Genomic DNA, 27,280 nt, shown 5'->3' on the forward strand with positions numbered 1-27,280 from the left:
GAGGAATGAAGCTAGTTAAGAAGGGCATGTATATAAGGACGTTATTTATTTGATTTGACAGACAGTTTCGACCTGGAGGTCGATAAATTGAATTTCGACTTGAAAACTTGCAAACTAAGATAGGCCAACAAGTAGTTTGTTGTTCAACTACGCAGTATGTCGGATAGTTTTAGGTTCAATCATCTAGGTGTTCCATGTAAACTGACATCGAACCTGGATATTACGCACACTGGCGCACTGCTACGATGCATCATGAGTTTGGTGTATGTTTCTTTCTTTTTTTTTGGTAATGTCCTTCGTGATCAGAATAGTGAATTAAAAAAAAATCGGAGTTCAATATTTACCATATTTTTAACAATAATCTTATGTTTAGATACGTTTGAATTTTATTCCCATACTTTCCTTTTATCCCCAATTTTCGTAATTTGATGATTATTTTGAGGCTTAAAAATTCAAACGACAGATATAAATTGATTCAGTACACGAGTACTTTGATTTACTATAGAATAAACACTCTAGGGTGACTGGATAGACTACCCAAGTGTATCCCGTTCAGCAATTTTCTAATGGGCGTTGTGACGTCTATTTTGCCTTTTACGGACTGATTTGAAGTTTACACCGGATCGAAAAGTTCCGGGGTCACACGTCATCATGAAATTTTTGTCCACATCACGTAAAGAAGAAATCACTGCACGTAAAGAAAAGAAAATGCACATAAAGTATTTAGAAATCGACTTAACGTAAAGATGAAACGACCTCACGTTATAAGAAAACCACTGCACGTAAAGATAAATCCACATAACGTAAATATATGTTGACATAACGTAATCATAAAACGACAGAACGTAAAGACTATACGACATAATGTAAAGATGTTCCTACATAACGTAAATACAAAATGACCACATGTAATTATAAAACCACAGCAAGTGATATAAAATTGACAACACGTAAACAAATGTGTATCTCATCAGACAGTTTAGGCGTTCCATATGGTTCACTACAACTTAAGTTTGTTAGAAACAAACAAAATTAACAACAACGACAACATCAAAACATAATACAACTGCAATTTTTTGCAGTCATTTAAAAACTGCAAAAATGGTATGTTTTGCTCTGTCCGTGTGAGAACTGAAAGTAGTTGTCAAGGATGTTGAAACCACCTCGGTCAATTTTCGCTTTTCAAGGGCAGCAATTGTAATAAGAAGTCATCCTACAACTCTGACCCAATGACGACTTTTGTAATCCTAATCGTAAAGATCATTTCATCCATTGAAAGATTTTTCTGTCCTTTATTGCTTAAAACTCACCACCCCCCCCAAAAAAAAAAGTCATTTTTTTGCCTTTCAATGGCAGTAACTCTAAAAAGAAGTCATCTTACAACTTCAACCAAATAAAGACTTTTGTAATACTCTTCAAGCCAAAGAGAATTGTCATCCATATTTTTCTCTCTGTTTTTGAGACATACCTTGAAATAAGTGGCTGTCCTCTATATATGCTCTATAAATATACATGGTGGCCATGTTTTAATGAATCAAAAATAAAAAAAAGGATACCCAAAGGAACAATTACATATACTTTTTTAAAAATATCTGTCCAGTAGTTTCAAAGAAAATGTTTGAAGAAAAGTTTACAAAGTCGTCAATGACAAAGATGAACACCATGTGATATCAATTAACACCAATCAATAAAAAATATTAACAGATGATGAATGATGACAGCCAGATGAGCTAAAAATACAACATTACATGATGGCAGTGATTTAGCTAAAATTTGAAAATTCAAATTGCAGGAAAAATATGTTGACGAATTTCCCTTGACCAGCGCTCAGTTGAATATATGATTACCCGTATACTAATAAAAAATTGTAATATTTAACAGTTTCTGAATGTTGTAACTACAAAGCTGAGATTACTATTCATTGCAGTGAAGTAATACTATGATATACAACCAAGTTTACTACTAAAGTTGTAATCCTAAAACCTTCAGATTAATAGTGTACAATAAAGCATCATTACAGCCAACCCATAGGAATCCATTGCTATCAACTGCAGCTCTTCGTGGCCAGTTACTTTGAAATTCTTTACACTGGATTAGTGTTAAGAATGAGCCATCAGACTTAAGCACATGGATATTGTGGTTCTCATAGTCTGGAACATAAATATGACCTAGTTTATCAGTAGTTACGTCATATGGAGTAAAAGGCTTGGCGTTAGAAACTCCTGTCCCATTATAAACAAACTTGATGCTTTTAAACTCTGGGTGAAGACCTAAGACATGCTTGGATGCCCAGTCAATGACTAGTATATCCCCATTTGTACTCTCATGTATTCTATCAGGCTTTTGGAACAATACATTCCCACCTGTATCTGATATGTATTCTGAAATCATATTGCCATTAGGACTTAATTTTATAACCTTTCCATCAGAGTCACCTTTCTGTAAACAGAGAAGAATTTCACCATTCTTTGTGATTTCCATACAGCGAGTTGTAAAAGTTTTAGCATCATAAAACTCCATCTGTCGCCCAAGAAAGGTATACTTCCAAACTTTGCAGCCTTTGTCTTCAGACATCAAAACATCACCATAAGTAGTAATTTTCATATCTTTGAATACAAAGTCAACATTCATGCTCATCTTTTCACTACCATTTAAAGAAACTAATTTGAGAACTCCTGGTCTTTGAAAGCCAATCCAAGAAAGTTGACCATGAACAGGGAATAACGTTCCAATATGTTTTGAGTTAGAGACACTGCTGCTGAAATTTATTCTGCTGTTAACTTTGAAGTTCTTCATTTTGAACTCATCTGCCATACAGACATGGTCCCTAGATATTTTATTACTTGGGCCTATCTTTCCAATCATGCGTTGTAATCGTTTTTCATCTACTTGTAGTGAAGAAAACATATGTTCCAGAGGTTTACCTATTGTCATCCTTACTGAGTCGGAGTTTGGTAAATCAAAGTTATAGTTTGATATGAACATTAACATATCAATATCATTATTTGATATTTGTTTTTTAACTGTTTCTATATTTTTCTTGAGCTTTTCAGATTCTCCCTTCATTATCTGCTTGCAGTTAAGAACCATGTTTCTGTCAACCTTGTAGATATTGTTCACTTCATCCACTAAATTAGATTTTACATGATTAACTTGGTGCTTCAATACTTCAGCTTTAGTTGAGATATCTTGTAATAAGAATTTCTTGTGATCAACCATCTTACCAATGAGATTATCATTTTTCTGATCTTCGTCCTCAATTCTTTGAAATACTTTACACATTTCACTCAGATGTGATTTCAAATCCAGCCTCCTTTTCTTTGCATGTTCTGATAATTCTGTGAAGGTATGACCTCTGTGAGTATCAGTCACACAACCTTTACAAGCTAGCTCATCATCATCCTCACAGTAAAATTGAAATACCTTATTATGACTTTGACATGTAGCTGTAAATGGCACTTGGGCTTGGGATGCCATGGTTGGTTCTACAACAACATTAGAGATATTATACTATATTATAATTTATGATTATCAGGAGTAAATGATTAAGTTCCCTGGCACTTGAAACATGGTTTGTTCTGACCAGTCACTTTTTTCAGCTATAATAGTACTTGAGTCAGCTATTTTTCAGAAAGTAATATGATGTATTTTCTTCGTGATATTTTCAAAAATAATGTCTCTGTAAACGACTACCATGCAGTGGCCACAAAAGAGAACATTAGAAAATTCGCAGCTAATACGTATTCAGCATAACAATGGATGTCTTTTTGGGCCATGAGAGTAAGCTTATCTTAAACTTGCAATTTTCAAATAAAATGAACTTTCACCTTGTAAAGTTGAAACTTTTTTTTAAATATTCCATATATTCCTAGAACATACAGAATACAGAATATAGAATTTTATTTATCCAATCAAGCAAATTTATATTGTAAATAAATACATATAAGACTGATTTGACAATTATTAGTATGATTGTGCATATGAACTGATAAAAATTGAAATAAAAATTCAGAAATAATCAGAAAAAAAAAGTCTTTCCAAATAAAGTTTTTCGTTTAGCTGCTGAAGACTATGGCAAGCCAAAGTGGACAAACATGCCTATTTATAAATAATTATAAATATTTGTAATTCAATTATAAATATTTATAATTGAATTATAAATTTTTATAATTCATTTATTAATATTTATAAATCATTTTTTTATAAACTGCCTTTGAACCACATAAATGGGAAATGTATAATGTGATATTTAATATGTATTCAAATATCAAATCATGTATTACATTCAGAAACCTGACATCCGACTTTTTTTAGCTGTGAAACTGGTGTGAGACAGGGTGAGAATTAGTCACCTTTTCTTTTCTCCATGTTTACAAAAGATCTATAAGACTTTTTACAGTCCCAAAATATGAATGGTCTACAGTGTGGACCTTCAGAAATCAAAACATTTCTAGGTATATACATGAAGCTGTTTGTTTTACTATACCCAGATGATACAGTATTAATGGCTGAATCTGCAGAAAATTTACAAAAACAATTGATTGCCTTCTCAAACTACTGTGATATCTGGAAACTGACAGTTAATGTAGATAAGACAAATGTGTTAGTATTTGGCATGGACAGTCTCCCTCGTGACCTAACATTCACTTTTAAAGACAGTGTAACTGAAATACTGAAAGAATTCAATTATCTTGGAGTTATTTTCACGAAAACTTGTAATTATGATGTTACTAAAAAGAGTTTAGCAGACAAGGCAACAAAGGCAATGTATGAAGTACTTAAAATAGGAAGGAAAAATAAACTAAATATAAAGTTACAAATAGATTTATTTGATAAAATGGTGAAACCAATGTTATTATATGGTTTCGAGATCTGGGGCTTTGGAAAAACCGATATTTAAGAAAAGGTTCATCTAAAAATTTGTAAAATACTTTTAAACTTAAAAATGTCTACTCCGAATTATATGATATATGGTGAACTCGGTAGACTTCCGATTAAAATTGACATAAAAGTATGATTCATCATATTGGACAAAACTTTTGGTCGGTAAGCAATCCAAAATTTCATGTATACTATACAAACTTGCCAGAAGTCTGGTTGATAAAGGTAATACTACCTTTAGTTTAGCTTTTTTTATGTTCGAAAAATCGTAAATGAATGTGGTTATCCAAATATTAGGGAAACAGAAACTTTTCTAAATAATGAATGGATAAAATGTGCAATCAAACAGACTGATTGATCAATTTGTTCAAAAGTGGCGATCAACAGTGAGTAACTCGCCAAAAGGAATTAAACTATAGAATTTTCAAAACCAAATTTGAACTCGAAGAATATCTTAATATTTCCGAAGCTAAGAAATTCCGCAGATTCAGAACTACAAATCATTTTTACTCGGAAGTCACGTGAGTGGCTTCCCGTATGATAAGTATAAGAATGACAAAAGGGCTTCCGGCAGATAACTTCACGGACGGAAATGCTGTCTTCAAATTAATGCGTGCTTCTCTTTTAAACTTTAAATATTTTACCGATATCGCAAATGAATGATATTTCAAACATTTTTAAGTGTTTATTTTCAGCTAAATATTGTCGAACTGGTAAATCATGACGCCAAACTATTTTTTGCCGCTTGGCCGCGTGGTAATTTCAAAGAAGATAGTTCCCGGGACTACTGAATATTGCGATCGGGAACCAGTCTAGTTAAAAGCCAATACAATTTAATTGGAGTTATCTCTCTTTGGGCGTTGTTGGATTTTAACTATGCACAGTGGATGGTATTATAATCAAAATCATTTTATCAAGAAGCGTCACAATCAACATCATCAGCTACCTTTTTTTCAAGTTTAAGGTCTCAAGAACATAAACAAATGCAATAATCTTATTTTCACGATATTTCTGTACATCGGTGCACCTGGTCCATGCTCCCAGTTTTTAGTGGAGTCCGAGTTGCTCATTTGCTTTTGTTACTTTGTATGTATGATTTTAGTTACTGTATGTTCTTTGTTGTGTATGTCTGTTGTCCATGTCGGGTCTTTGTCCCTAGATTACATTCTTTTGATTACCGCTATAACCTTGGTTACCTTGATTACTCTTTTGTTTTGTTTTGCTGCAGGCTGCAAGGGAAATATATGTTCAACACCAAAACAGCCGAATTAAATTCCCAAACGGTTTAATTTTCCCTCCAGTTGTGGAGTTAAACAAGGTGATGTCCTCTGTCCGACCTTTTTTAATCTGTTTATAAATGGTATTTTCGATCAGCTTAAAAATGGGAACACTGAACCAATATTAATTGGTAATTTAAAAATTACATCATTAATGTATGCAGATGATATTGTTCTGCTGCCAGAAACAGAAAAAAAGGTCTGCAAAATGCACTTAACATTCTTAATGATTTTTGCATTTCATGGAAACTTGAAGTAAACACAATAAAAATCAAAAATGATAATATTCAATTCAAATGGTAAAAGTTTTCTGAACCACTTCAGTATTGATAAAAATATGCTAGAAACAGTAAAATCTTACTGCTACCTGGGCATTACATTTAACTACAATGGTAATTTGAATCTATCAAAAAATAACTTAATGGAGAAGGGAAGAAAGGCCTGGTTTAAAATAAAAAAGGTCATATCTATAGATGTTCCTTGTAATTTACTTGAAAAGTTGACACACTTTGGTAATACCTGTTATTCTTTATGGAAGTGAGGTCTGGGAAGCTGGAAAAACTTTCAGTGACTCTGACCCATATGAACACTTACATCTGAAATTCATAAAAGAAATCCTTGGAGTAAATAGTAAAACTACAAACATTGCATGCTTAGCAGAACTTAACAGAACATCTCTACATCTAAAAGTTCAATTGAATATGTTTAAATTTTTAAACCATATCCTTAACTCCCCTGATACACTAGTCTACAAAATGTTCAGAGAAGTTAAAATCAATAACTTGTGGATGTCCTACGTAAAATATACACTAAATAAATTAGGATTCTGTCATCTTAACTTACAACTTAATAACCTTCAATTTTATATCAAAAGAATCGAACAAAGACTACACGATCAGTTCAAGCCAAATTTAGTAGGCTCACTAGCTATGAGTGAAAAACTCATTTTTCCGTAAAATATTTATTCCATCTAAAAGACCCCATATATTGATATATGTAAATCTAAAATATAAAGATCTATCATTAGTAAATTTTGCAGTGCACATGCACTAGAAATAGAAAGGGGTTGGTACAAAAACATTGAGAGAAAAAAAACTTATTTGTAAATCATTTGATAGTAGGAACATAGAGGATGAATATCATTTCTTCTCAGTGTGCACCCACTACACACCACAAAGAAATCAATACAGAATGAAATTGGACAACCATAATTTAATTTCTTCATCAAAATCTCACCTCACACCAAGAGACATAGCATACATATTAAACAGCAGCTCTATAGAAATACTAACAATAACTATCAAATTCATGAGTGAATGTTGGAATCGAAGGTCAATTTAATTGAACAAAAATAAGATTAACATATAACGTTAAAACTATAATCTGTTTTGATCAGATTTACACCACTGTCGCACCAAGGTCATTAATTTATATGTCATGTATATTACATTGTTCTGTTTTTGTTCATGCCATAACCATTTACTGTAAATGTGTTTGTGCAAATAAAATTGTCTATTGTCTGTTATAAATATTAATAAATTAATTATAAATATTTATAATTATTTATAAATATTAATAAATATGCATTTTTGTCGACTTTGGTTTGCCATAGAAGACCCCTAATGACACCATTAACTTCAGATGACATAAGCCAGATACAAATGTGTCTGATATAGATAGATTTTGAATTTTTTTATATTCTAAATTAATTTTATTGATAAAAGTTTTTCTCTGATCACTTAAACATTTGCATTCCAGTAGAAAATGCTTTTCATCTTTACAAAAATTTTGCATAATTTACATAAACAATTTTTGCCTCTACCCCAATGTAATGTCCCTTTTCTAATTCTAAGAAGTGATCACTAATTCTTGATTGCAGTCAATGGGAGATAACTCGATCTGTCATTGGGTCTCACTAACCACTTCCGGGTCAAATGGCCACCTATGTAGTACCAAAAACACACTGAACCTAGACATATGCATTGTAAGCGCATTATTTGTGTGTATTATGATTAAAAGTAGTCAAAATAAAGCTGAGAATGTGTACTTTAAAATCATATATGTAATTAACTACAAAAGTGTATGAATATTGTTTACATGTGTGAGTAATTTGCCTCCATGTTGTCAGTTAGCAGAACAGGTAAAAATGTGGATTTTCAGTATTATTTATTCAAGTAAATTTTGTGAAGAATTTCTACTATCATCGTACCATTAGCATAATGATTTTGGAAGCCTTATTTTCCAAGCTTCGCAACGGTATGCAGCTTTCAGATGTCATTTGTCCTGGGAATTCACAGTGAGACTTTGAAAATTACTTTTTTAACATGTAAAGTAATGGAAACGTTAGAAGTGGTTAGTGAGACCTTGACCCTAATTGAAGATGAAATCTAGGTTCCCTCTGTCACAGTATAGCGGTACTATTTCCCGCATGTGCAGTACGCTCTACTTTCTGGGAGTTAGTTAAGTATTATTTACAAATTGCGCCAGATTGGCTTTCAGAATTTTTTTTAAAAATTCTTATTACTATTTTCTTTATTATTAAAATATTGCATTTCATACATTTATTACGACATGAGTTTGTTTACATTTGGAGGTTACATTATGTGCTGATTACATGTATACTGTTATATATATGATTATTGAGAATGTTCATTGATTATAATAAAATCTGCACCTCCTGCTCCAAACACTGGTTTCTTCTTCAATTTGGACAGGAGTCTTTTTTGTTCCCTGATTCAAATATGTTTCATCATTAAAATTTGTTTTAAATAGTCTATAATTTCAAAGTTTATTTCCCATACCTGGCTTTTTTGTCACCATTAAACAATTTATCTTTCCATAAATTTAGTTCGCAAAGCTACTTTTACTTTGTTCATAATATGGCCAGCTTTGAACTTTATTGTGGTATCATTTAGAAAATCTTCATTAACTACCGTCCTTTATGAATTTTGTAAAATAAATTGCATTTGTATTTAATAATTATTTCGGAAAAGAAAGAATAAGCGATAACCCATGTGTGTGCAATGAAAACTTATATTCTGACCAGTAGACATCACTGATTACTATTATCTTAACCTTTAAGTGCTACAACCTTAAAAATGCATGTGACGACAAAATATACTTCCTGGTTTTTTGATGGACTGGTTCCCTTGCACGCGCAATAAATATGTACAAGGAAAAATCAAGGGAACCAAGGTTACAGCCAAGTTAGTAATTGGTACCAGTTCACGGTAAAGTGAAAGTACCATGTCGTATGTTATCATGTTTGTGTGAGCACAGGAATGTAAGTGAAATCGTATTTTAGAGCTGCATACAGTATTTTTTGACAAATTTTAAGTCCCAGGTATGAGCACGGACATTATATGATTAGTCACAGATCACTCGTTACAATAACAAAGTCTATATAATGTACAAAAATAACAGTGCCTCCCTATAGGCTATAATCCCATTTGGGATTCGGCGCTGGAGATATTTTCTGTTTGTGGTCAAAGCAAAAAAATATCTCTAGTGCCAAATCCCAAAAAAGATTAGGTACATCCCCATTCATTATAATGAGTAAAGTTAAAGCCTATAGCATTTACATTTGACTTGTGCATACTTTGGAAAAGAGAAATATTCAGGATTTTAGCTGTATAAGTTATATGATTAGCAAATTATTAATGACAAAGTTATTATGAAAATACTGAGGAAGGGTGTGTTCTCAAAACTCTAAAATATTGTACTATACTAAATATGTATACTAAATATTTATTGGTTCATACACAATTATAATAATTGGTTAAGACCCATATGTAACAGGGTCGGTTAATAAAGATAACCGGAAAGGTTCTTGTTTTTATTTAGCATATATATATATATAGAAGGGTCTGAAAAATTGCCAACGATGTTAGAACTGTCAAATTTGCGAAGCAAATTTTTGTCGTTCCCTCCTCGATAGATGTCACAGCGGTACGAGTTTGAGTCCCGTAGAGGGAACGACAAAAATTTGCTTCACAAATTTGACAGTTCTAACATCGTTGGGAATTTTTCAGACCCTTCTGTAAGTTTACGTTATCTTCCCTGTATCAATTTGATCCGATGGAGCAGTGTAGAGAATAGTCGTCACATTCTGAGACGTTATATATATATATATGTATATGTATATGTATGTATATGTGTGTATATATATATAGTTCTGAAACAATAAATATGAAGAAATTATATTCAAAGACAATCATTTAGGTGATTCACATAGTATTTGATCACTTGATCACAATCACAATAAGTAATAGAATAAAGAACCCAATACACACCACAATAGAATGTTCCTTAAGTTCATAAGGTCACATGTACTTTTAACATAACAAACAGTTATCAAAAATATGCAAGAGTACTTGTAATTTAACATTCACTACAGTTCAATATTTGATTGATGTGTATATATATAATGTTGGTAAAAATGATAGAAGACAAATGAAACATCTTCCTTTAAAATAATACAATAATCAATTAGCAATAAAGACAAATGAGTCAGAATTGGAATACACATTCAAGGGAAGTTATCTTAGATATTTCCTGAACAGTTATAGAAAATAAATACAAATAGCTAATGCTTACCATTTGTGGAATGAGCTATATTATGCTGGAGTGAACAAGACACTCAATTTAGTTAAAACATCTCAGCAAATCTGAAACCAAAACACAATAGATCAATACTTGTTCCCGTGAAATCAATAATCAACTATACAAGTATTATAATTGATATTTATGTCGATTCGACTATATGTTTATGAATCACATCGATTACTCAAGCAAATACACTATGTAAAATGAAATAGATTTATTGTACAACTACCTTGTACATTATTTGCACCGCAAATATGCACATTTCATACTACACAATTACAGGATCAAAAAGATCAGAAAATACCTGAATGCGTTATAAAAATGTAGCGATAATATGTAAATGAAATGAACTTACGTGTATCACTCGTACACCGCTCTTGTTAACATTTGAGGATCATGCAAAAAGAATTCTGCATAGAAAGAAAGAAAATGTCCCTTATTCCGTTAATCATACAATTAGTGTGTTAAAAAGAAGTGAAAATAACTTACAGAGTCAGTATGTCTGTACTAGTCATTAACTGTTCATCAGTTCATGAAAATTATAACTGGTGAGAATTGTAGAATACAACTTGTATCAATTGCATCGACCCTGAGCACTACTCTCCACTCAAAACCAAAAAATGTGCCAAATCATGACGGAATTTCCAATAACCAATCAAAACTAAAGATCAATAATTACATATACTTTTCAATATAGTCTATTTCAAATAAGGCTTTACTAATGCTTTATTTTATTAATTTATCAAATACAACAATATAAGAATTTTACAATAAAAAGTAAATACACATAGAACATAATATATGGGGAAAATTCGACACTACTACATTATTTACAAAATATAGGTATACATACAAATAATTACACAGTATTTATGCATAAACTGTGTTAATGTTTCCATAAGGAAGATCTGTTATGGAGGAACTTCTTTCCCTGACAAGAGTGAACACCAGATCTTTAGCTGCTATTATAGTTTCATATTCATAGTTCCACATTTATGTATTAGAGTTAACATTAGTTTTTATCTTGGCCTTTATATTTCTTTAACCAATTTATTTTTAAAACTGAATTGGTGGCTAATGTAAGTCTTACTTACAGTACATTCATTCTGCCATGATCTCATTCCAGTTAACCAAAATTTGATAGGGAAAACAAGATGTAAATAGTGTTTTGCTGTAGACAGTAAAAATGTTTACATTTTTTGTACTAGTACTTTGTAAACATGATTGTGAGTCACTGTTCCGACACTAGTCTTATAGTAGATCGTACCTAATATTTTTAGTAGATATATTGTCCTAGTTTTTCTGGAAGATGACCTTGAATGAACGTACTTCGGAATTTTAATTTCAAGATAATTGAGTCAGAATAAAGGCTACTTTTATATGGATTTGTAGAGAATTTTCAATATTTTGCAAACTATGAAAAACTGGTAGATAGAATTTCTTCTGAATTTATATAGAGAGCACTTAACTGACATTCTTTCATATTCAAAAAAGAAAATTGGGGGTCACCATACTGTTATTCTTGTAATATTAAAAATGAATAAAGATTCCAGTTCCCCAAATTATCTCCCCTTAAAGGTTAGTGATTTTTCCATACAATTTTTTATGTCAATAACTCCTTTAAGATAGTTTGAACATACTGTTTTTATGTCATATTAAGTATTGTCAGTTCACTGAAAATATATATGTGTCTGTATGATTTTGTAATATGACAGAAAAGAATGCTCTGTCTACCTTAATCCTTTCAAGGCGAATAATGCCTTCAGGCATTGTCAATCCTGTGATTTCTAAAGAAATCCATTGGTTCGTTTGTTGTCCCAGCACATGTCGAAATTAATCCAGGCCCAAAGAATAACGCGTGTGAGGCACTCAGTCCCCAAAGCCTAGCTTTAAAAAATTATCAGTAACGAAAGTGTTGACAAAGGCATTTATTTTGGTTGATTTCTACTTACAAAAGCAGATTAAATATGGATGAAAATGAAAATAAGAAGATTTTGCAATATTTCATTAATAAAAAAACATTCTAAACAGTGTTATAAAAATGAAAAAAGGAGGGTTAGATCTTAAAAGTACAGTTTTGTCATCAAGACATATGATGGCTTTAATTTATTATTTGTAAATAAAAAGCCTATTAAAGTCTTTGATATATTTAAATAAAAAAATAAATCTTGATACTCGGGATTGAAAACCCTTGTGAATAGGGTTTTCCGAAAAAGGCTACAATACTTCATCATTGCAAAAAAAAAACATAATGGTCATGGTTAAATAATCTCATATCAGATATAATTAATCTGCCATCTTATTCTCAATCAGAAGTCCAAAAATTTCAAAATCCTGAACTTTCATGTTTGTGCGCTTTCCCATTTCCCATTGTCTGCAACAATTTTTCATATGACATTGCAATTGTATCCCTCGGCCTAGGTAAATTAGTATGGGATATGGAGCACTAAACAGTACACTCATGGATTCGAGACACTAGTTGATTCATTCTGTCACTTAACAATTTATCTCCCACAATGGTTTTAACTAAAAGTATATACATTATTTCTCCCAAGACCCACCCCCAAAAATGAGTTGCAGGATTGTTGTGAAACTTAATGGGGTGTTAGATTACCATATGGAGATGTGCTTATTGTCGGGAATTTATGTTTTGAACAAAAATTGCTAGACAAAAAAAAACTCCTCCTCAATGACTTGCAGGATTGTTATGGTTGGATTGTTAGACTACTATGTTGTGCTTATTGTCAAGAATTGGTCATATTCTGTCATTGTAGTGTCAACAAGAAATAGTACTGATTGCTGTTTGGAGCTGGATGTTAAAGAAATGGCAGCAAATTGTGTGTCAAAAGTTGGTATTCTATCCACCATAAAAATTGTGTCCAATATAAATCATGTCCACAGCAGAGCAAAGGATGCTTACCCTACCGTGCACCTGGTCCATGCTGCAAGTTTTTGTGGAGTAAAAGTTGCTCATTTGCTTTTGTTACTTTGTATGTATGATTTTAGTTACTTTATGTTCTTTGTTGTGTATGTTGGTTTTCCATGTCTGGTCTTTGTCCCTGGATTACATTCTTTTGATTACCGCTATAACCTTGGTTCCTCGATTACTCTTCCACATTGGTCCCCAAATGCACAGGATTCAAGAGGCTGTGGGGGTATTAGTTTCGTTAGGGGGAATCTTTAGTTTACACTACTTGCGGATCACCATCACTAGGGAATTCTGGTTGCTGAAATTAAAACACTAGGATTTTCATCTCCTGAATGAAAAACACCAATGGAATCCAGTCACTGTTACACAAACAGCTACCATATCAAAATATTCATGATAATTGTATTTTCTATTTCTGAAAATATTCTTGTTTTTCATGAAAATTTATGATAAGTGCTAAGCATAACATATAGGTATGATTGCAGTTTAACATTATATGTCATGTACTACTGGACTAGAATGTCTCATCAGTTGAGTAGACCCTATTTTGCACTTGCTGGACATGCTGGTCCAGAATCCAGAATGTCTAGCACACAGAAGCAACAATGCACAGGAATGCATGTTACTTCGCTCATCATATTATTCTGACTCTAGCAGTGCTAGAGGTTGAATAGGCTAACTGTTTTCTGGATTGGTGTCACCTAACTGTATGGAGGAATGGAATTCCAACCTCTTACACTGTAACTAAAAGCCAACCAGTGATCATTTTTTTTTATCTGAAATGCTTCTAAAATGTGAATAAATCAAGATTAATAATTGGCAATACTTACAGGGAAGTAAGTTTACTCTTTTATAATATTGTTTGAGATTTACAGTCGATTCAATTTATCTAATACCTTTACCTAAGTAAAACCTCTTGAAATATTAATATTTTATATACTAATATGTATCAGTTTTTTTTCTTTTCTCTAGCTCTTGGTTTGCTGTCAATGTTTAGATCAGCCCTGTATAGATTTGTTCCACTCTATCATGGTCCCAACAGCTTCTTCAGAAATAACTTGAAGTATTACAGCAACATAAGTGTGAAGAAGTTATGTGATAAATGGACAAAAACATTTAAAGAGAAGCAAATATCAGAACCTGATGTGTCAGCTGAGTTAATTTTAGCTCATGTCTTAGGAAAGAAAATGGTATTTTAATTTTATTTTGATTGATACATTAGGATGTAATGAAAAGGACAAAAACTTATTTAATTGGTTGAATAGTACACAAATTTTAAAGGTTATCAATAGTTCAGTTTGAAAATTTAATTATTGTGTCACAAAACATTTCACAGGGATTGAAAGTTGAATCTTTAAAATCCTACACTGTACCTGTTATTTGACTGTTTTACAGATACATGACGTAGCAGATGACTACATAGTATCCAAGTCAGAGGCTGAAGTTGTGGATCAAATGTGTAAACAAAGACTACAAAGGTTTTGTATAATCACCATTAACAAATAGATCAACACAAACTTTGGTGTCTTAATAGGACTTCAAAGTCTTATTACCAGAATGGGTACCTTACTCCCATTCAAAGGCATAGGAAGTAGATGTTTAAAGAATAAAATTACAGTCTCATCTATGAAATCCAACTATTTTTACACTATAATAAGTTTGGTGATAACACAAAATAGAATTCAACTTAAATGTGTTTTTATGGTTGACTGCTGTAGAATTGGGTCGTTGTTGCCCCCAACCGCACAACACAGAAAGGGCATAAAATACTGGTGTCCATCCCTCTGTCTGTCTGCCCCTCTGTCACACTTCGTGGAGATGACTCCTCGAATTCAGCGCAACAGATTTTGTTTGAATTTTGTAGGATTGTTAATCACCATATGTTAGTTGATCATATTGTGCTGCCATTTTGAATGAAAAAAAATTATAGGAGTTATGGAACTTTCCTGATTGTTTCCTTATTACACTTTAGGTACATATTGTAGATGCAACTCATGGAATACCACTCAAAGGATTTTGTTTTCATTTTGCTCAATTTTTAGTCACCATATGTACATGTACTTGATCATATTGCATGGCCATTTTGATTTGACAAATTTTACAGGAGTTAAAGGACTTGGTTGATTCTGTACATGCTACAATATAGTAACACTTTGTGGACACAACTCCTCAGACACTGTTTAACGGATTTTGTTTGAATTTTTTTTTATTGTTAGTCACCATTAGTTGATCATGTTGCACAGCCATTTTGATTCAACACATTTTACAGCATTAATGGAACTTTTCGAATTTGTACATGCTACATTATAGGAAAACCTTGTGGACTAAAGTCCTCAGATACTGCTCAACAGAATTGTTAGATTGTTACTCATCATATGTATTTGATCATATTGCACCGCCATTTTGAACTGACAAATTTGAAAGGAGTTATGGGACTTTTGCACTACTTGGCGTCCGTCGTCCGTCCGTAAACTTTTACATTTCAATCTTCTTCTCTGAAACCACAGGGCCAAATAAAACCAAACTTGACACAAATGTTCACTGGTATGAGGGGATGAAAGTTTGTGATTTTGGTGCCGATCGGAAATTCAAGATGGCCGCCACCGAGGATCTTAGTTTAACATTGGACCCTATGGGAGAAACATGTAAAAATCTTCTTCTCGGAAACCACTTGACCAAATTAAACAAAACTTGACACAAATGTTCACTGATATGAGCGAATGAAAGTTTGTGATTTTGGTGCCAATCGGAAATTCAAGATGGCCGCCACCGAGGATCTTAGTTTAACATTGGACCTATGGGAAAAACATGTAAACATCTTCTTCTCGGAAACCACTTGACCAAATTAAACAAAACTTGACACTATTAAATGTTCACTGATATGAGGGGATGAAAGTTTGTGATTTTGGTGGCGATCAGAAATTCAAAATGGCCGCCACCGAGGATCTTACTTTAACATTGGACCCTATGAGAAAAACATGTAAAAATCTTTTTCTCGGAAACCGCTTGACCAAATGAAACAAAACTGGAAACAAATGATCGTTGGCATGAGGAGATGAAAGCTTGTGATTCTTTTGCCATTTCAAAGTGGCTGCCACTGTGGATCTAAACTTAACATTGGAGCCTATCAGAAAAACATGTCTGAAACCACTGGGCCAAATGAAACCAAACTTGACAACAAACAATTGTTTACTAAGGGTAAAAAAAAACAAATCGCCCCCCCCCCCCCCCCGTCCGTCCGTCTGTCTGTCTGTCAACAATTATTTTCGTCAAAGTTATCTTAGTTACTACTAATGGGAATGATTTTATATTTGGTCTGAAGCTTGATAATGATGAGTTGTACCGTGTAGCCAATTTTCAGTTCAGTCTTGCGACCACTTCCTGTTTGCCAAGACTTTGAAATTTTCCTTTACCATACAACAAAATAAAATTTTCGTCAAATTTTCTCAGTTACTACTAATGGAAATAATTTGATATTTGGTATGAAGCTTTATAATCGACTTTTGTAGAAACCAGATTATTGACTTAACCAGAAGCAATCGGTGTTTGGTTTTATTTATGAAAAAGAACGGATATGGAGTTAATGTCAAGGAGACAACCTCCCATCTCCAAAGTTTCCGCTCGAGAAAATATACATCTAGAGGTCGCCACATGATCTTCAACAAGTGGGAAATTTCCTCCATGTAGCAAGCTCTAAATTGCCCCAATAAAAACAAAGTGGATAAATCAGTGAACACAATACTGAGGGGGGGCTGGAGGGGGTCTGATCCCGGAATCCCGACTTTATTTTTACTAAATCCCGAAATCCTGAACAACAAAGGAACTTAAAAACTGCTAAAATCCCGATTCCCGGTGGATTTATTTCCCGAAATCCCGGGCTTAATTCTCAGAAATCCCGAAATCCTGAGCTTAAAAACCTCTGATCCCAGCATCCCGAAAAAGGTCCGGCCCCTCCTCAATACTATATCAGTTTATCATTTATGGTAAGAAACTAAAATGTTTTAAAAAAAGACAACTACATGCCAGTGACTATATTTCCTGCCTTGGGACAGGCGCAAACAATATGCAGCGGGGTTAAACTAGTTTTGTTGGATCCAAACCCTCCCCCTCTATACGGTCAAAGGCTAAAATAAATACAAAGTTAGACACACAGTAAAAATCAACCTGAAATACATCCAATTCATTAGAAAAGTACCTCAACAATTATTAACAATAACATAGAAGACAAACAAATGAGGTATAAACAATGAATGCTAGCAGTTACTGAAAGCAAGCTCAGGAGACAAATAAGGATGACAAATCTTCAAGCCTCCCAACACAAAAAATATCAGTTACAAAACTTCCAAAGGATTTAGAACTGCAACATCATAGACTATGTTGGTCTAGCAAGAAGTTGTGCAATGACTAAAATGCTAAAATATGAATGATTAAGTTATAATGTAATGATCTAATAAGAGTATCAATATTTTTTCCTACAAAGACAAGATTTAATGATCTGACAACAATGTCGAATTTATATCCTTTATGAATCAGTCTATTTAAATAATTCTTAAGATTTGATGGACATTGTTTGCATTTATGTGCCTTGTAAACTATATTTCCATACAAAACTGGATGTGAAATGCCTAGTTTAATAAGATTAGTTTTTTAGCAAAGTAATCATGTTGGAGGCTAAGAAACGCTGTGTTTTGCAGAAATTTCATGGATTCCGCAAAACAATGGCAATTTCTGCATTTTTAAAGGCCTGGTTCCGGATTTTAGTATGTTGGGGTTGCAAACTATGCATTATGTCCCCTTTCCAACCTGTCCCATGCAATAATTCCTGTTTACCAATGCTTTAAATTGCAAGTAATTAAACCAGGTGAGCGATACAGGCTCACGTGAGCCTCTGGTTTTTTGTTGCAGTGGGGAACATTTGGCTACAAGTTGCTTATCTATTTTAGTTGTTCTTTACTGTATAGGGTATATACATGGGTATACACCCATTTATTGTAACAAAATGGACATATATTTTATGTTAATGAAGCACACAACTATCAAACATACCCGTGCAGGTCCGGGTGTTAAAAGAATAGGCCTGCAGCAGCGCTAAGCTTGTCGTAAAAGGCGACTAAATAGTGCTCAGAACTCTAGCCCAACTGGGATGTGTGCCCCAGGTGGTGGAATGGGGTACCCCTAGCGTGTTACATGCTGGGGTTGTCAGGCTATACAGTCGACTCCACTTAATCGCATATCACTTTATTGCATATTTCGGTTATTAGCATAATTTTCTCCTGCACAAAACCATTTCCTATTATTCTATTAGGGAAAAAATCGCTTATTTGCATAGGCCTTGCAGGTGCATTTCGGTTCATTGTATAGAGAATTTTGCCTCATCCACGTAAAGACAGGATTTCCCAAATTCTATTTTAAGCCTTCGGGTCATAAATATGTCACTCATATTTATTGTTGTAAAAACTCGATTATCATCAATCAGGAGGTGTTAATAATGGATTAAAAACATAATTGACATAAAAGACAATTTAAATGATTTCTAATTACATTAAAATAAACAAGCACCTATAATAGGTGAACAATGACTTCTGAAGACATGCCAAACATCACCTTATGATGCGGCATGGGGTTCGGCTTGGGGTATTTTTGGTCCCTATTTAAATTCTTCCGACTACAAATGATTATCAATGTAAATTTAATTTTCTTTAATGAGCTGAACAGTTTTTAGTGAGCTTGCAATTAAGCGGAATCCACTGTAATACGGAAAACCTGACCGCAAACCATAGTGGTGCACCGTGTTGGTAAAGATGCCACGTTCCTTGCGCGTTAAAGAACCCTACTGTGGTATTCTCCCAGAGTAGGAACAATAGGGCTCCGCCACAGGAGGCTAAATTGCCCGACCCTACCCACCTCTCCCTATTTCCAGTGGCAATCAAAATTGGTCGACCCCATTGTCCTTGTGTCCCATCCCTTTTTCATTTCATCATCATTTCATGTTCATTTTATCATCAATTTCATGTTCATCATCTGAATATAGCTGAAATATTGCTGCTCGGACGTTAAACCCCAACAAACAAACAAACTATCAAACAACAATCAGTAGTTCATTTCCTGTGTCACCAGTCTGGATGGCTTAGTCAACATGCCGATATGAAAAATTACCATTTGACAGGTGTATTCAAGACTAAGTTGAAATGTAACACAGTTTTGGTCAATAGACATGGGGTTTCCTCAAATAATGCCATATTAACTTTTTTACAGTTTATTAATGACTTCAATTCAGAAACTATAATTGCTTTATTCTGATTTGGTTTCTGAATTTAAAGTTGATTAAAAGGTTATTATACCCTGTGTTACAGATCTGCTTTGTTTTGAAAAATACTGTAGTAATTACATGGATCAGTTATCTGTTAAAGCCATTACTGTATCCCATCATGACCTATTGAAGCATACCTGTATTAAAGTTAACCTTCAAATCATAGCATACCTTAAAATATATGATGTAAGCCTAACAATTGTACTATAAATTGATATAAACCTACCTATCAATTGTAGCATGCCTGTTTGATGTATTATAAACCTATCAATTGTAGCATACCAGTACCATACATAATAGGAGAATGGGATTTTCATGACTTGACCTTGAAGATGAGGAAACCTGTGTTGATACCAAGGCCAGAAACTGAGGTTCTAGGAATATTAAAATATTTTCAATAATACTATAACTTCAAATCTGCATGAACTTCCTATACTAATGTGGGGTATTATTATAATAAAGGGAGACAATCTAAAATTGATTTAGCTATTGTCAGATTAAAGTTAGGATTTAGAACAAGCTAGATAATAATAAGAAGTCGGAGACAACCTTTTGAGACTTATTACTGGTTGCATCACAACCCTGTTAATTTTAAGTAGACAGTCCAGAAACAGCGTAACTTTAAGCTCATGAAACCTTCAAAACTCATTTTTATTGAAATAGTCCTTAAGCATGTACATGTTTTTAAAACTTTGTTTTGGAATCAGGACATGCAGATTTTCACAATTCATTCTAAGGTATGTGTTTTTTTCTAGAATTCCCTGAAGGGAAAAAAATCTTTGACGCTTTATTGTTTAAATGACGATGTTGTACTTACATACGCAGTACATACAAATATATTTTTACACTAAACTTCAACAAAAATCTGTAAAATTCATATAAAATTTATATTATGGTATTAGATTAGAAATCATATGGACAATACTACTTAGAAACATATTCCCTAATAAGATGGTTAATTCACTTTTCAGTTACATCTGTACAAGTTCAGAAAAGACATAATTTTATCAGTTGAATTAGAAAGATTAGCACATTGAGGGTCTAATATCAGAATTACAGTGTATATCTGGTATTTAGTTATGGTGTAGAATATGTTTAAAGACTAGGATATTTTGTACCTCAGAAAATAAGAAATTATGTAAATAACCTTTGTGTAAGCATATCTACATAATATATATTACAGGAGTTAGCAGATTTTGTATGTGACCATATTAGGATGAACAACTTAAAAGAGGGTAGAATACTAGATATTGGCTGTGGATCTGGGGCTATATGTTTACATATACTCAATACATTTAAACAGGTAATATTTAACTTAATGTACTAATACTGACAATAGCTTTATTTTAAATGGGTTCTATCAAACTTGTAGGTATTGATTTTTGTTGTTCTATTTCATTTTTTTAATGTATATTTGTCTGTTACAAAAACTATCAGTAGCTTTTAAAAAACAGCAAAAACATCACAGTCTGAAAATATTAAGGTGTTATGGTTATCTGTAGGCATTACTTTTTAAACAATAACTTGAGTATAAATTTATAGATCCTGATAAAATTGTACCACATAACCACAACAAAAGAAAGAGTAATCAAGGGAACCAAGGTTATAGCAGTAATCAAAAGAATGTAATCCAGAGACAAAGTCCAGACATGGAAGATAGACATACACAACAAAGAACATAAAGTAACTAAAATCATACATACAAAGTAACAAAAGCAAATGAGCAACTCGGACTCCACTAAAAACTGGGAGCATAGACCAGGTGCACCAGTAGGGTAAGCGTCCTCTGTTTTTTTTAGAAACACCCGCCGAGTTGCCCATAACAAGTCAAGTCTGGGGTAGACAAATGAGGAAAGGAAAACTATGACCCATTGAATAAATCAGTTTTCATGGTGCAGATGGATACATCATAATGATCCACGAGTTCATGATGACGACCATAAAACTTCCGTAGTGATGACTACAATCTTGTAGCAACATAACCCTGTTCCAGAAGCCTAATTGTTAGAGTTCTAGCGCGATACAAAAAGTCTGCGTAGTTTCGGCAAGCTCTTGCATAACATATGAGTTGTGATATGAACACTCCATATGCAGGTGCTGAAGGGATGTTACCGCAGATGAAAGGTAAGTTGACAATTCTGAATGAAAAGTCATCACATTTGTAGTAAAGAAGGTAGGAAAAGCTTCCTCCCTCCATGTTTTTGACATTGTGTCTTGACTCCCATGGAATGGATTTATTTCAAATTTGGTATGCAGCTTAAACACGTGATTGGTCATACCTTATTCATCCTCACAATATCAGGACGTCTTTATTGCCGCCCTTACATAGTGACAATGTACATTGTTGACAGTTTTGTCAGATATCCAGTTTAAAATCCAATGCCTTCAAGGACTAACTACATTTATGTCAGTGTTTTTTACATATCATTTCTTTTAAAAAATTGAACAATGAAATGCACATGTTTCTATGTATAGATACAAGGAGTTGCTATAGACATAGATAAAGCAGCATGTGACCTGACCAAAGAGAATGCAGAACTACATGGGTTACATGATAGATTACAGGTTCTACACCTAGATATATTCTCTCAAGGTCATCCTCTAGTGTTTGCTTTAACCTATTTGTTAAATAAGGGCTATTCCATAGAAAGGTGTGTCCTGGGGCAGAATCTTCATGATAAATATTAGAGGTACCACCACCAAACACATTAAAATTAAGATGCAATACATTTGTCTTTTGAGAAAATTCAAACTTTACCCCACCATTAATAAATCAACTGCTCCCTTGTTTCTTTGTTTAGAAGAATTGACAGGTATTAAAAGAAGATTCTTTAGTACATTTAACTCCTTCTCATTGAAAAAATATTTATTAATCTAATTGGGTATACCTTGTAGGAGGCATCAAGCCTTTGTCATATCCTACTTAATCAGTGTCTAAGATTATGCACAAAGCACACATGAAACAGTTATCTTGGCAAAAAGTATACTGTAAACAAAATACTTGATGAAATGTTACACATTAAAGAATGAGAATTTAAAGGCAGAAATATAACTATGGTATTAAATCTAGCTAGAAATCAAATCACTGAGTATTCTATGTAGGTCTTGTTTTCATGTTTTAGATACATGTACTGTACTGAAGTTACAAGATTGTTTACCATTTGATGTGATAGTCAGTAACCCACCATACATTCCTACCAAAAACATAGAGGGGTTACAAAAGGAAGTTAAACTGTAAATATCCTGTGATAAAAGAAGTTTAGAGTTTTGAAAAAAAAGTGAAAATATATGCAACTGCTGTATTTAACAATAAGTGCAAACTATAGCTTGTTAAGGCTATAATTTTGCTTAATGAGTAAATGGTAATTTGGTATGAGAAATAAATAAACAAATAACTTTTGCAGATGGTGTCATCTTATCTTTGATCTTATACTCTTTTCTACAAATTATAATGGGATATTAGAAAATAAAATTTATTTAAATGTATGTTTTTAGATACTTGAAAAGAGTAAATGTTAATGCCTTGATAAGTAATTCACCTATATATTTGGTACAATGTATTAGATTTTGTTTGGGTATAATTTTAGTTATGAAAGTGGAGTTGCTTTAGATGGTGGTGAGGATGGACTGGATGTGATCAGACAGATCATACACCTGATTCCTAAGATACTTACAAGAGGAGGGTAGGTAACGGAAATATAAATTTTGAAATGGAATGATTTTCCTTCTAATACACCAGTACTTGTTTTGAAATTACCCTTTTTCATGGTTAACTGGTCATGGACGAAGCTCTTAAATTTGAAAGACAAGGTTAAGTTTAGTGCATTCATTGATGCAGGGATCAGTTGAAGCTCTTAGCTTTAGATATCATGGTCAGGTCCAGATGAAGCTCTTTTCACAGATTTCAGGCTCAGGTGAAACTCTCGGTCTTGGATACAGGGGTCAGTTGAAAGTCTCATAGATGTCTAGGTCAGTTGAAGCTCTCAATCATTGATGCCAGGGTCGGGTGAAAGTCTTGGTAAAAGATTTCAGGGTCAGGTAGACTCACGTTCATTGATGTAAATGTCAGTTGAAGCTCTTGTTCATTGATGTCATTTTCAGTGAAGCTCTCAGTCATGGATGTCAGTGCATACATGATTTTTTCTGCTTTTTAGCAGCATTCCGTTATTTCAAATGCGGATTTTACCGTCATGATTCTTTTTTTACTGTATATTTACTTCCGATTTTGCCAATTTCCTCTTTGTTTGTTGACATTGTAAAATCTGTCAGTGTCAGTTGAAGTTCTCAGTAATGGATGTCAGTGTCGGTTGAAGTCCACATTCATGGATGTCAGATCAGTTGAAGTTCTCTCTCATATATGTCAGTGTCAGTTGAAGCTCTTTGTCATGGATTTCAGATCAGTTGAAGTTCTCAGTCATGGATGTCATTGTCAGTTGAAGTCCTCAGTCATGGATGCATGTGTCAGTTGAAGTTCTCGGTCATGGATTTCAGATCAGTTAAAGTCCTCATTCATAGATGTCAGTGTCAGTTGAAGTCTGAGTCATGGATGTCAGTGTCAGTTTAAGTCGTAAGTCATGGATGCATGGGTCAGTTGAAGTCCTTGGTCATAAATGTCAGGTCAGTTGAAGCTCTCAGTCATGGATGTCAGATCCATTGAAGTCCTCAGTCATGGATGTCAGTGTTAGTTGAAGTCTTCAGTTATGGATGTCAGTGTCAGTTGAGGCTCTCAGTCATTGATGTCAGATAAGCTGAAGATCTCAGTCATGGATGTCGGATCTGTTGAAGTCCTCAGTCATAGATGTCAATGTCAGTTGAAGTCCTCAGTTATGGATGTCAATGTCAGTTGAAGTCCTCAGTTATGGATGTCAGTGTCAGTTGAAGTCATGTCATGGATGCATGGGTCAGTTGAAGATCTCAGTCATGGATGTCAGATCCGTTGAAGTCCTCAGTTATGGATGTCAATGTCAGTTGAAGTCCTCAGTGATGGATGTCAGATCTGTTGAAGTCCTCACTCATGGATGTCAGTGTCGAAGCTCTCTTTCATGGATGTCAGATCAGTTGAAATTCTCAGTCGTTGATGTCAGATCAGTTGAAGCTCTAGGTCATTGGAGGTCAGATCAGTTGAAGCTCTCAGTCATGAATGTCAGTGTCAGTTGAAAGGTCTTATCATGGATACCAGGGTCTTGTGAAAGTCTTGGTAATGATTGTCAGTGTCTGTGTGTATAACCATCATGGGTATCAGGGTCAAAACTGTACAACTATTTGTAAGAGTACAGCTTTGAGAATAAATTATCTTATTTTTTTGTTTAACCATAAATATAGAACAAATAATTATTTGCCAAGCCTATCAAAATCTTCAATAAATGGTTAAAAAGATCAAGCTACCATCTAGCACATCTTATATAATCCAGTTGTATACTATTATTAGTACATGTTTCAGGCAGTTGTGGTTAGAGGTTGATTTAGGAGAACCAAATCAGATTAAGAACTTGTTGATGCAGAATGTACTGGTGTCATATATCAAAACCATTCAAGATTTTACTATAAGGTAAAATGCTTAAGATCTATAACTAGGATTGAAGGGCTTATCAATCTATTGTTTAGTGGTGTAGCAAACATACCAAGCAATTTAAACTAGAAATAGTGTGAGCATGGTTGCATTGAGAATACCCCCCCCTTGTTTCAAGTGGAGTTAATTGTTAAATGTTGGACCCTGCAATTGTATTATCTCCCTTTTGTTTTCTCCTACATTATATTCCTTCATGCACATCTTAGTATGATGCCCAACCTGCCATTCAAATTTAATTTACATTACATGAGAGGTTATGGAGTTGTGCTTACAGGGTTCTAACATATTAAACCCCAAAGTTGGATCATCTAGCTTTAGAGTCCCCTTAAAATACTGGCAACTATATTCCTTCATGTACATCTACATACATTTATGATAGCCAACTTTCCTGTAAAGTTTCATGGAAACATTTTGAGCAGTTTAGATGTGCTTTAAAGGTTTTTTTTAAAACATAGGTCTCACTAATCAATTCTAACATTTACATTACTTTACTTGTTACAAACATAAATTTCAAAATTTCACTGTGAATTCTGAGAAAAAACTAAGTCTTAAAATTGCATACCATTGCAATGATGGGAAAAGAAGGCTTTCCAAATCATAACACTAATGATATAATATTGGTAGAAATTCTTCACTAATTGACTTGAATAAATGGAAATCCACATTTTTACCTTCTCCACTTTCTGATAGCATGGAGACTCACACACATGAACAATATTCACTCTCTCTTGTAGTAAATTATATTAAGTACACACTGTCAGCTGACTATTTTCGATCAACTTACACACAGATTGTGCACTTACGATGCATAAATCTAAGCTCGTGTTTTGGCACTTCACAGAGGGGTAGTGTTTGACCCGAAAAGTGACCTTATGAAACTCCTACAGTAATTACATTCTTTCATTTCTACATATGACCAACCATCCATTAAAATTTCCCCAAAATCCCTTAGGTTTAGGAGCTGCACTTAGAAAAATGTGGACTGACCAATAGACAGACTGCCCTAACTTTGTGGGACATTATTTAGGACATTATTCTTTGTCAGATGTCCATCCAAATAGATATATATATATCTGTTTCTTTTTAATTTTACTTCCTTGTTTTTGTTGGTTTCAGAGATAGATTTATTGTCCTACAAGTGACTTGATCTGCAGAACTGGTTTTACTTCCTGATCTAAGTGGTATATACTGTATTCCTTAATACATGTGTACGCAAGAATAAAGGAATAGTTCAAGGCAATCCCATACTAACTCTTTACTGAAACCCCAAGGGGGTTGAAAAATAAAGACTCATACTGGCAGAAAGTTAGCTGGAATGATGACCTACAGATATTTCATTGTTTGAATAAATTGACTTCAGATCTTTCTACATCTGTTTTTTCCTCTGCTTCCTCTAAGTCATTGCTTCAGATCAACAATTGATATCAATGAAAATGTCTTAGTCTTATATCACAACACAGGGAAATATCTTGAACATTGGCCATTAACATCAAGGATATTGATAACAATGCAATCACAGGTCTCATGGTGAATGAATTAATTGAAATAAATATGCTAAACAATGCACCCATTATTCACTGAAGGATTTTTACTATATTTAAAAAACAAGGGTACACAGAAAACGTCAACAATTATTTAAATATTACTGTGTTAGCAAGACTGCTACAATAAGCCTTTTGTTGACAAGATTTGTTGCTAAGTTGCCCAAG

At 33.4% G+C, this 27,280-nt stretch overlaps 2 protein-coding genes across 5 annotated transcripts; one reads left to right on the forward strand and one right to left on the reverse strand.

Moving 5' to 3' along the window:
* Positions 1 to 466: 466 nt before the first annotated feature.
* LOC148626826 (uncharacterized) lies at positions 467 to 9,309 on the reverse strand. Of its 2 annotated transcripts, none has more exons than XM_088545262.1 (3): positions 9,250 to 9,309; positions 6,678 to 6,754; positions 467 to 3,485 (listed from the first exon to the last, which is right to left on the reverse strand). In XM_088545262.1, the coding sequence occupies exon 3, from the start codon at positions 3,475 to 3,477 to the stop codon at positions 1,963 to 1,965; it is 1,515 nt and encodes a 504-aa protein (XP_088401388.1). In that variant the 5' UTR covers positions 3,478 to 3,485; positions 6,678 to 6,754; positions 9,250 to 9,309; the 3' UTR covers positions 467 to 1,962. The 2 variants fall into 2 exon arrangements, with proteins under 2 accessions (XP_088401388.1, XP_088401476.1); XM_088545350.1 differs by having other exon boundaries at positions 9,234 to 9,288.
* On the forward strand, positions 8,255 to 26,940 carry LOC148626827 (MTRF1L release factor glutamine methyltransferase-like). Of its 3 annotated transcripts, XM_088545599.1 has the most exons (11): positions 8,338 to 9,441; positions 13,538 to 13,611; positions 14,665 to 14,882; positions 15,088 to 15,170; positions 20,280 to 20,373; positions 21,186 to 21,305; positions 22,478 to 22,595; positions 23,125 to 23,236; positions 23,590 to 23,685; positions 25,443 to 25,550; positions 26,688 to 26,940. In XM_088545599.1, the coding sequence occupies exons 3-11, from the start codon at positions 14,682 to 14,684 to the stop codon at positions 26,716 to 26,718; spliced, it is 963 nt and encodes a 320-aa protein (XP_088401725.1). In that variant the 5' UTR covers positions 8,338 to 9,441; positions 13,538 to 13,611; positions 14,665 to 14,681; the 3' UTR covers positions 26,719 to 26,940. The 3 variants fall into 3 exon arrangements, with proteins under 3 accessions (XP_088401573.1, XP_088401725.1, XP_088401646.1); XM_088545447.1 differs by lacking the exons at positions 8,338 to 9,441; positions 13,538 to 13,611 and adding an exon at positions 8,255 to 8,298; XM_088545520.1 differs by lacking the exon at positions 13,538 to 13,611 and having other exon boundaries at positions 9,273 to 9,441.
* Positions 26,941 to 27,280: the final 340 nt, after the last annotated feature.

Source organism: Perna viridis, chromosome 1 (assembly GCF_037379345.1).
Source record: "Perna viridis isolate PV_CMFRI_1.1 ecotype Kerala chromosome 1, ASM3737934v1, whole genome shotgun sequence".
Classification (NCBI taxonomy): domain Eukaryota; kingdom Metazoa; phylum Mollusca; class Bivalvia; order Mytilida; family Mytilidae; genus Perna; species Perna viridis.

Coding starts and splice junctions, on each gene's coding strand:
- LOC148626826 (XM_088545262.1), bottom strand. CDS start 3,477: ATGGCATCCCAAGCCCAAGTGCCATTTACAGCTACATGTCAAAGTCAT.
- LOC148626827 (XM_088545447.1), top strand. CDS start 8,277: ATGTTGTCAGTTAGCAGAACAG. Junction 21,306..22,477: donor TACTCAATACATTTAAACAG/GTAATATTTAAC, acceptor TTCTATGTATAG/ATACAAGGAGTTGCTATAGA. Junction 23,237..23,589: donor TTACAAAAGGAAGTTAAACT/GTAAATATCCTG, acceptor GTATAATTTTAG/TTATGAAAGTGGAGTTGCTT.